The sequence below is a fragment of the Sus scrofa genome, chromosome 7 (genome assembly GCF_054392235.1).
Source record: "Sus scrofa isolate SSC_HxYL_T2T_F1_AM1 chromosome 7, Sscrofa_HxYL_maternal_Yorkshire_Landrace_v2.0, whole genome shotgun sequence".
Taxonomy (NCBI): domain Eukaryota; kingdom Metazoa; phylum Chordata; class Mammalia; order Artiodactyla; family Suidae; genus Sus; species Sus scrofa.
This window is the reverse complement of record NC_139389.1, coordinates 128,021,410-128,031,863: the sequence shown is the minus strand read 5'-3', so window position 1 is coordinate 128,031,863 and position 10,454 is coordinate 128,021,410. Positions and strand designations below refer to the sequence as shown.

The 10,454-nt window shown below is 52.5% G+C and overlaps 1 protein-coding gene across 1 annotated transcript; it reads left to right on the top strand.

Annotated features, from left to right (window-relative positions):
• The first annotated feature begins 3,313 nt into the window (after window positions 1-3,313).
• On the top strand, window positions 3,314-8,849 carry TCL1A (TCL1 family AKT coactivator A). The gene is given in 4 exon segments (NM_001435428.1): window positions 3,314-3,487; window positions 6,889-7,059; window positions 7,640-7,700; window positions 8,220-8,849. Coding segments are annotated over 3 exon segments (348 nt in total). The 5' UTR covers window positions 3,314-3,367; the 3' UTR covers window positions 7,697-7,700; window positions 8,220-8,849.
• The last annotated feature ends 1,605 nt before the right edge of the window (window positions 8,850-10,454 follow it).

Below are 10,454 nucleotides of genomic sequence, written 5' to 3'. Positions count from 1 at the left end.
CAGGATCCGAGCCACCTCTGCGACCTACACCACCACTCATGGCAACTAGGGAACCCCAACCCACTGAGCAAGGCCAGGGATTGAACCTGCATCCTTATAGACACTAGTCGGATTCGTTTCTGCTGATGGGAACTCCCACCACGTATCCAACTTTGTGTCGTAGTTAGAGAATCCGTAGAGGGAACTGACATAAGCAGACAGACACCCGCCATCTCTCCCTCCTGGTCATGCCCCTGTGGGGACCAATGCTTAGCATGCCTGCTAATCCCCTGGGGACCTCGTGCCAATGCAGATTCTGACTCAGTGGGTCTGGGGGCTGGAGAGGCAGCTGGTCCAGGACCACACTTCCCGTAGCATAGCTCTAGAACACACTAATGGTCATGACTCACCCCCAAGGCCTTCTTTGGAACCCAAACAAGAAGAATGGCTTCCTCAGTCCTGAAGAAGGAATGCTACTGGGATCCCCGGTACCCAAGGCTACTCTGCTCAAAACCGCTCTCAGCCATACCCTCCTCCCATTAGGCAACTTTATCAGAGGGTCAGGGACCATTGTGTTAGAAACAGGCTTGGAGGGGACCCATCTAGTTTGGCCCATTCACTGCAAAAGTGTGGTGATGGGGCCAAGGCAGCCAAGGATTGGCCAAGTTCACAGGCTTGATAGAGGCAAAGGCAAAACTGGCTCCAAGTCAGGACATGAAAGCATCAGTTAAGGATGATATTAAAAAGATGAGTCAACCTAACTGCTTAGTGTTCCTTTCCATGTGAAACACGGTCTGGATTATCCTCTAGGAGCTGCTAGACTAATAAAGGCGAGGGTTGGAAAGGAATGCACAGCTCTAAAGCCAGGCTGCCTGGCCCTGAGCCCTAAGATGGGGCAGACAACACGGTCTCTGAGGCCACACAGGAGAGCTGTTTCCCCTCTCACGGAACTTCCATAAAGGCTCAGGCTGCCACCGAGGCTGCGCGATGAACTCCTCAGTCCTGCTGATTCGACTCCTCAAAAGATTTTCTGAATCCTACGCAAGATGACATATGAAATTGCAGAATTTGATTATTCTTTCAAAATGGTAGGGGAAGAGGGTCATAGCCCCAGAAACTTCAGAAGCCTCCAGTCAAATGGGTCCAATTCCTGCTCCATCATTGGTGGCCTTTGTGGCCTTTTGCAGAACCAGTGCTAATGAAGTCAGCAGGCCCTGGGTCACTGTGGGTCATGGAGCCACCCCTGTGGCCAGGTAGTGGCCACACTGGCTCCTGGGTATCCTTTTCTCTCGCCACAAGAAACCATCCCAGCAACACTGTTTAAGCTAGGCTTGTCTTTTTTTTTTTTTTTTTTTTTGGTCTTTTTAGGGCCGCAGTCATGGCATCTGAAGGTTCCCAGGCTAGGGGTAGAATCAGAACTGCAGCTGCCAGCGTACACCCCAGCCACAGCAACGTGGGGTCCGAGCCACATCTGCGACCTACACCACAGCTCACAGCAACACCAGATCCTTAACCCACTGGGCAAGGCCAGGGATCCAACCGAGTCCCCATGGATAATAGTCGGGTTCTTAACCTGCTGAGCCACAACGGGAACCCCTTTTTTCTTTTTTTTTTTTTTTCTTTTTTGCTTTTTAGGGCCACACCTGTGGCATGCGGAAGTTCCCAGGCTAGGGGCCAAATCAGAGCTACAGCCACTGGCCTACACCACAGCCACAGAAATGCAAGATCCGAACCCTGTCTGTGACCTACACCACAGCTCAGGGTAACACTGGATCCTTAACCCACTGATCGAGGCCTGGGAAGCTGGACTTATCATTTTTGACCTCAAAACTCAAGCCTGGGCTGAGACTTCCTCAACAGATAACATGGCTATATTATCTTACTACCAGTAGCTACCTGGGCCAAGAATTAAAAACCATTCACAAGGAAAGCCACAAACCTGAATATTAAAAAAAAATAGCACCACCAGGGAAGCTGCAGTGGGAAAAAGGTTTGCTGGGCTCATGTCAACCCCTCCCCCCACAACTCCCAACTTTACTTGGCTTTTGTCTTTTATTTTGTGTTCCTGGTAAAGTCAATTATATCTCTATTACCTTAGGCCACCTCAGCACCTTCTTGGGAATTAGGCTGTCTAGATGGGCAGAGAAGCAGATACATACCTTTGCTGTCAGAGGATCAGGTGTTGAGCTCATTTTCATTTCTGTGACATTTCGAAAGATCACACATCATTTTCTTAGTGCCTCGTCAGAAAGCGCTTGAACGTGAGGCATCAAACTCCTGCCCACTGCTGATGTTTGAGCAAGGAGGCTGCAGTTCCTTTTACATGTTTCTCATTGTATTTTATTTTCTTAATTGCCTTAATGGGCATGCGGTACGGCAAAATGAAGGGAAATTCTTTCCCTTATTGGATGTAATTTACAGAGAGGACCAGTTTGATCCTATAACCCAGGGACTTCAAATCCATTGATCTTGGAGTCGGAAAGGGGGGCTTTCTTTTTAAGCATTCATTTTGAGTGATGCTTTCACTAATTAATTCAAAAGCTTATAAAGGGAAAAACCCATGTTTCTTCACCACCGTGTTTCACAACAGCTATTAGGTGACCACAGCCTCATCAAAGACTGGAAAATGGGGGCAGGGGAGGAGGGGGCTTCAAGAGTTGCAGTTTGCCAAGGAAATTGATTCTGACACCCAAATCCTCAGGCGGAAAGTGGTGCCTTGAACCTGGGAAAGCCCAGGCCCGATTCAGGCTTGCACCGGTCTCTTCTGATTCCAGATGTGGAGGGGCCCTGGCTCTGGGTCCCCGAACGTCGTCGACTGTGAGTGAGTTCCAAGCAGAGACTCAGAGTCCCAGTCTGGGGTGTGGCTTGGGCAGCCAGAGTGGCTGCCTCCGACGGTGGGGTGCAGGCATCAGACGGAAAGGAAGACACCGGTGCCGCCTAACAGAAGGAAAGGCCAAGGCCGCAGACCTGAGCACCTCCCCAGCAGTGGGAGTGGGGCGCGGAGGGTGAGGCTGGCCGCCTGGGGGTCTGGTGGAAGTCCTGGGTCTGCGCTCCTAGGCCAGGGTCTCAGTGGACAAGGCAGGGTTGGGTGCGGGGCCAGCTCCGGATCCTGGTGGTCTTCCCACAGGGCATGGCACTCTGCATCTGGGCCTTGTGCCCATCCCCTTCCTCCGGCCCCGCCCTCCTCCCGCCCCGCCCTCCTCCCGCCCCGCCCTCCTCCCGCCCCGCCCTCCTCCCGCCCCGCCCTCCTCCCGCCCCGCCCTCCTCCCGCCCTGACGCTTGGGGGCGCCCGCGCACATCCTGCTATAAAGCATCCGAGCTTTGCATCCTGTGGACCAGCGAGTAGCTCTGAGAGGCTCCAGTGTTTGATTCCCAGACTCCAGGCACCATGGGCGAGGTCCCGTTCTTCAGGGTGCACACGGCCTTGCACCCGGACCACCTGTGGATCTGGGCAAAGGCTGTGTATGTGGACGAGAACCAGCGCACCTGGCTGCCCATAATCACCGAGGTACAGCCGCTTTGGGGCCGGGCGTTCGGGGCAGCATGGGCATCCCCATGGCCCGGGTTCTGGAGTCAGGGACATCCCCCGCCCCGGCTGTGCTGACTCTGGAGGAACCCCTCAGATTCCGCGGGGTGAGCGCAGTGGCCGGGGGGCTCAGAAAGCCAGGGCTGCCCAGGGCCGCCAGGACTCACAGATGCAACCACTTTGAGCTGGGCTCGCGGATGAGTAGTTCTCCAGGCCAGGAAGGAGGGTGGGAGAAACACAGAGGCGCGCAGGTCTGGAGTGTATGACTAGGATCTCGAGTAAAACAGGACTCTTCTGGGATTCAGGGTCCTAATCCATAAAATGGGAATAATGTACCTTTAAAGTAAACGATCTGTGCACATGGCCGATTATCAGAACTCCACAGGCGAGCCCCAGAAATCTGTATTTTGAAAGGACCCTCAACAGAGTATGATCAACTGAGTTTCATACTTCCTCTAGTTTTGGAAGACACGAGCTTCAAAAATAATATAGTATAAAAGCCAGTATTGAATAGATATTGCCTTTGTTTTATATGTGACGCCTTAAGATAGATCTTCAGTTAATGTTAACTTTTTTTTTTTTTAAAGAAATACAATTCTCTTACAAGCACTCTCAGAGCTTGGGTTTCCTCAAAGAAACAGAGGTGGAAAATGTTGAAACTTTCCATATGTAAACTGAAAAAGTACAAAAGCAAAACTAAAATCTATAATATTAGGAGTTCCCATTGTGACTCAGTGGAAATGAACCTGACTAGTATCCATGAGGATGCAGGTTCCATCCTTGGTCCTGCTCAGTGGGTTAAGGATCTGGCATTGCCATGAGGTGCAGTGTAGGTTGCAGACATGGCTTGGATCCCACGTTGCTGTGGCTGTGGTGTAGGCTGGCAGCTGCAGTTCTGATTTGACCCCTAGCCTGGGAGCTTCCATATCCCACGGGTGCGGCCCTTAAAAGCAAAAAATTTTAAAAATTTAAAAATTAAAATATGTGTATAATAGCAAAATAGCAAAAAGTTATTGAGAGTGACTGTTCCCATTTTATAGATGAGGAAACAGACATAAAATGTAAATCTATTCAAAGTAGGGCTGCTAGTAGGTCACAGGATTGGGATTCCAGGGCCCTCCAGAGTTTGGGCTTTGGACATGGCTGCCCATCTAAATGTGAATCTTTATTGGTGTTGAAATTTTTGAAATATATTTATATGTATGTGTGTATATATAATTTATATATTAGAAGTCAAGTTAAATATTCACTTTAAGTATTTGAGGAAAATTTAAATGAATATATTTTTATTTATTAATGTCTGGTCGAGAAATATTTTCTTCAGCATGCTGCCGAAACTACAGTGTAGAGTTTTTCACCTAATCATTATAAATTCTCAACAAAACATCACCCTTTAGCAAACCATGTGGCAAGGTTTGCTCCACATAACTTAAAGGACCAGTCTTTTTTTTTTTTTTTTTTTTTCTCTTTTTAGGGCCGCACCCTGCATGCAGCACATGGAGGTTCCCAGGCTAGGGGTCTAATCGGAGCTGTAGACGCCGGCCTATGCCAGAGCCACAGCAACTTGGGTCTACGACCTACACCACAGCTCACGGCAATGCCAGATCCTTAACCCACTGATCGAGGCCAGGGATCAAACCCGCAACCTCATGGTTCCTAGTTGGATTTGTTAACCACTGAGCCACGACAGGAAGTCCAGGACCGGTCTTCTTAATAGGCAAAGATTTACTTAAGTCAATAACAACAACAAAAGATGAATAAGCAAACTAAAAAGGGTTAAGGGATATGGAAGGCCCTTTACAAACACAGCAAGAATGGTGATTTCCACACTTACACCTTGCAGGATGATCTACATTATTTTTTAACAGGGAGTTCTAATTGAGTTCATAGGCAAAAATTTTGAAAGGCTATTTGTACTTTGGGAAAAGAGTCATCGAACTAGTTCTAATTCATGCACTAAAGTTAAGCACCTAGTTTATATGCCAGGCAGGATTCTGGGCTGTGGGGATTTGCAGTGAATGTGACAAAATCCCACTGTTTGTGAAGCTGACATTCTGTTGGGGAAGGACAGCAAGATAATTGAGGCCAGTGGTAAGCTGTGGAGGATAACTAAAGTGGGATGGCAAAAGCCGTTACGAGTCGGGGGGGGGGGGGGGCTTCGAGAATCTTCATTTGCATGTACCGGCCACACTTCACCCATCCTTTTATTGGAAATCTTCCTGAATGTCTGTTTTGAGCATGCCTCTTAAGCATATCATAGAGTTGGATTTTGCTGACGTTTGCCTCTATAGATAAACATTGGAGCAGAGACCTGCCTAAAAGAAGGGTGTGGTCCTGCATGGATCTAGGGGAGAATGTTCCAGGAAGAGACGAGCAGATGGGAGAGATTTCTGGGAGTGTGCATGTCCCAGACCGGGCGAGGAGAAGGCCTTGGTGATTGGAATTGAAAGAGGGTCAAGGAGGAAACAGTGGGAGGTGAGAGAGGAAGGCGCCTGCTCTCCGGGCCTGTGGGTCATCATGAAGATTGCAGTTCATCCGCCTGCATTTGGAAGGCACTGGAGGGCTTCAGGAGGGAAGTGACCTGATTTTTAGATGCACACTCTGGCTGCAGTGCTGCGACGTCACGGTGGGGTATAGGACCCACAAGGCAGCAAGCTGGGCGGTTGTCACAGTGGTCTCGCCAGAGGTGATGGAACAGAGGCAGGGCGGAGATGGCAGAAAGTGGTCTGTCACCTGATTCTCGGGTCCAGGGACATCTTGTTTAAAAGGGAATATATGGGAGTTCCTGTCGTGGCTCAGTGGTTAACGAATCCGATTAGGAACCATGAGGTTTCAGGTTCAATCCCTGGCGTTGCCGTGAGCTGTGGTGTAGGTCGCAGACGCAGCTCGGAGCCTCCGTTGCTGAGGCTGTGGTGTAGGCCAGCAGCTACAGCTCTGATTAGTCCCCTAGCCTGGGAACCTCCATATGCCGTGGGTGCAGCCCTAGAAAAACACAAAAAATAAAAATTAAAAAAATTAAAATAAATAAAAGGGAATAGATGATAAAGAAAAAATCTGAGAAAATCCCACATCAGCTGGAATAGGCACCAAATTGCATAGTTCCAGAAGCTCCAGGGCCCCATGGCATGCCCCAGCAAGCAGACATTTGTCACAAAGTGGACCTTTTGTGGCGCTCTCTGGGTTTCTAGAGCCGTTCGAGTGCTGGTCGTCCTGGTCCAGCCAGAGTCCCTAAGAGGAGCGTGCCAGCTTAAGGAACAGAGCCTAGGGGAACAGGGACACCAGCATCTCAGATGCGGGCTGGGTCAGGCAGGGGGAAGGGCAGACTCCACATATTTGTGCCCACAGGGCCCTGAAGGTGTGCCCTGGCCTTCTCTCTTCTTCAGACAGAAAGCGGCCGGCAAGTACTCATGCGTCAGGAAGATGTCCCCCTGATGGAGGCTCTGTGCCCCAGCCAGCTGACCCCGTACCCACTGCCCCTCATGTGGCAGCTCTACCCCGGCAGAAGGTACCGAGGCTCAGACTCCAGTTTCTGGCGCATAGTGTACCACATCAAGGCAAGTGTGGGCTTCTCCCAGGGACCCATCAGGCCACCGTTGAGTGGCCCTGCCCCCTCCCCCATGTCCAGTCTCTGCCCTCTATCTGTTCCCTCCTTTTCTACACCAGAGGCTAAAAAAGAACAATGGAGGGGAGTTCCCACTGTGGCTCAGCAGGTTAAGAATCTAACTCCTATCCATGAGGATGCCGGTTCGATCCCTGGCCCCACTCAGTGGGTTAAGGATCCAGCGTTGCTGTGGCTGTGGTGTAGGTTGGCAGCTGTAGCTCTGATGCTACCCTTACCCTGGGGACTTCCATATGCTGCAGGTGTGGCCCCCAAAAGAGCATTGGGACTTTTACAACTGCAGGTTTTAAAGGGCTGGATTGGAGAGACATTGGAAACAATCACCTGCCACCCTCCGAGGTCTCCCAGAAGCCTCCTCGGGGATAGGAGGGCCTCTCTGGGGGCAGTCACGTGGGTGAAGGCTAATGGGGGAGGGGCCCTGGAGTACCCCCCCCCCCCGCCCACCAAGGCAGGTTCCCCCTGCTGCTGCTTCAAGCTGGGCCCCGCCGTGGCCTCCAGCTCCCTCTCTCTCACAGTTCAGCGGCATGGAGGACATGCTTCTGGAGCAGCTGCCGGACCCGGAGGATGAGTGACCGGGTGAGCACCCCCCGCGGGGCGGGTCAGGAAGAGGGAACATCCCCTCCCCCACGACGGCCGGGCAGACCCCGACCCGACTGCGCCGCCGTCCCACGGTCCTGGCGCTGGCGACCCGTGCCTCCTCCTTTGACAGCTCGGGAGCCCATCCCTTTTAGGCCCCCTTCGTATTCGGGGCGCCCCTCGGTACCAAGCTCTGCAGCTGTGGCCGGTTCCTTATCATCGCGTCCGCCGACCTGGGTGGTATTTAACTTGACAGGTTAGAAAGATGAGTTTTCAGCAGCCCAGCGACTGAAGTGTCCAGTCACAGAGGCAGGTTTCACATCCGGGTCTTCTGGCCCCAAGCCGCTCCCTCTGCTCGCAGTCGGTCCTGGCTCAGGCATGCGGCCGAGGCTCTGGGGACCAGCAGGCCACCAAGCTCCGCAATCCAGACGCGCCCCCAGCAGCTCCACGCCCACCCGCCCCGCACCCCACGCCTTCTTCCTTCCCTTTGCCCTTGACCCTGTTTTCTCCTTGGCCCAGGTCCTGCAGCTCCATCGCCTCCCGCCCCCCGCCCCCCGCACACCGAGCCTGCGGCAGGGATGTTCGCCTTCATGTACCAACCCTGTGTGTTCTGCTCTGCCACACCTGGGGTCCAGAGGGCACGGATGGGCAGAGGATGAGCCTTCCTGGGACCTGCTCGACCTCCCTGCAGCGCCCCCTCCCCCGCTGCCCCCCCATCCCTGTGCCTCCAGCTGCCTAGTCCCCAGCCTCTCTCTCTGTTCTGTCCCTCCCAGCACCCAGTGTCCTGTCCTGCACGCCCAGGGCTGCTTCCCATTCTGTCCCCTCAGCTCTGTACCCTTCTGGCTGCAGGGGCCGGGCCTGCTCCCCTGAGCCTGGCCTATAAAAGCGCCCCCTGTCGAGCGGCCTTGGAGACAGTCACCAGGACTGAGCTCAGGACTTAGAAGCCTGCTGGTCAGCAGTCCCCAGCCCGGGACATGGCAGAAGGCCAGGCCAGGGAGTGCTGTGGCCCGGCCCTCAGGTTGCCCACCTGTAGGGGAATAGAAGTTGGAGGGCCCCCGTGCTACAGGTGCCTGCAGACCTGGAAGTTATGAAGTTGTATGTAGTCTGAACGCTTTGTAATGTTGATTGATTAAATGTAAGACGATTCATCTACGTTTGTGCAGAACCAGACTCTATCCTTGCCCTAGATTCTAGCAGAGAGAAGCAAGGACAGACAGTTGCCAGTACGACTGTTTGAAACAGGGAGTTTCCATTGTGGCTCAGCTGATTAAGAACCCAGCGTGATGTCTGTGAGGATGCGGGTTTGATTCCTGGCCTCGCTAAGTGGGTTAAGGAGCCTTGCCATAAACTGTGGTGCATCCACTGTGGCTGTGGCCGGCAGCTGCAGCTTGGATTTGGCGAGGAACTTCCATATGCCACAGATGCAGCCCTAAAAAAGAAAAAAAAAAAAAAAAAAAAAAGACTGAAGAGGAAAGAATACTCATGAATTTAGGGTTTTGTTTTGTTTGCTATGGAGATTGGCTGGAATTTTTAAAATTTTTCATATAATCCAAATGCTCAAAACCCCAGTGTTCTTGGAGGCATAACTGGCGTAAGTGACTCTAAGTCTCAGTCAGCATCTCCTGGATTTCAGGATGGCCCCCATCCCCTGTCCCCCTCACCTCCTGCCCCCGCCAGCCCTGTCTACTCCCTGCCTTGGTGCCCACCAGGCTCTGTCCTTAGATGGGTCGTTCCCAGCCCAGCAGGGGTCCCTCCTCCCTGGAGCTGTCCCCAGCCACCCACCCAGAGCCCCTTCCCTACTTCCCACGCCCTGGAGTCATGGACCAGCACCGGAAGCCTAGGCTTCCTTCTCTAGATCCGCTGCCCTCCTCCGCCGGCTGAGCAGGTGGGCGGGGCCTCAGGTGTTACAAAGAGAGGCCTTCCGGTGAGAGGAATCCATTGTGTGTGGAAGACTGCCCCCCCCCCTTGGTGTGACTTTAGTCCCTGGTTCTTCATCACAGAGCCCTGTCGGGGTAAGGACACGTTCAAGCAGTTAGGTCTCTACTGTGAGAATTAGCTAAGAAGAATGCCACTTTTCCTCTTCTGTTCTCTGATCCCAGTCTGCGTCCCTGGCACCAGACGGACAAGCATCGGGTACCACCCGCGACAGAGTGTGCGTCTCTTATCATTATAACCCTAGCGCCTTGCACAGTGCTGGGCAGACTGAGCTTGGGCTGTTGGAGCATCAGCACCTCAGAGCAGGAGGGATCATCAGAGATGAGCCCGTTGCCTCGTTTTAGGAACAGGCCCAGGAAGAAGAAAGTCCTCATTTGGGGCTACATTTTGTGTCGTTCCCCCCCCCCCCCAATTCTGTTGATGCTGTAATGGCCAATGTGTTTATTTGGAGGTGGGACCTTTGGGAGGTGATTAGGGTTAGAAGAGGTTTGAGGATGGGGGCTCTCATGATGGAATGAGTGCCTTTATAAGAAGAGGAAGAGAGGGGCTCCCATCTGTGGCTCAGAGGGTTAAAGACCCGAGGTTGTCTCGGAGGACACAGGTTTGATCGCTGGCCTCACTCAGTGGGTGAAGGGTCCAGCATTGCTGTGAGCTGCAGTGTAAGTTGCAGATGCGGCTCAGATCTGGCATTGCTGTGACTGTGGTGTTGGCCAGCAGCTACAGCTTTGATTCATCCCCTAGCCTGGGAACTTCCATATGCCTTGGGTGCAGCCCTAAAAAAAGGAAAAAGAAAGGAAGGAAGAAGGGAAGGAAGAAAAA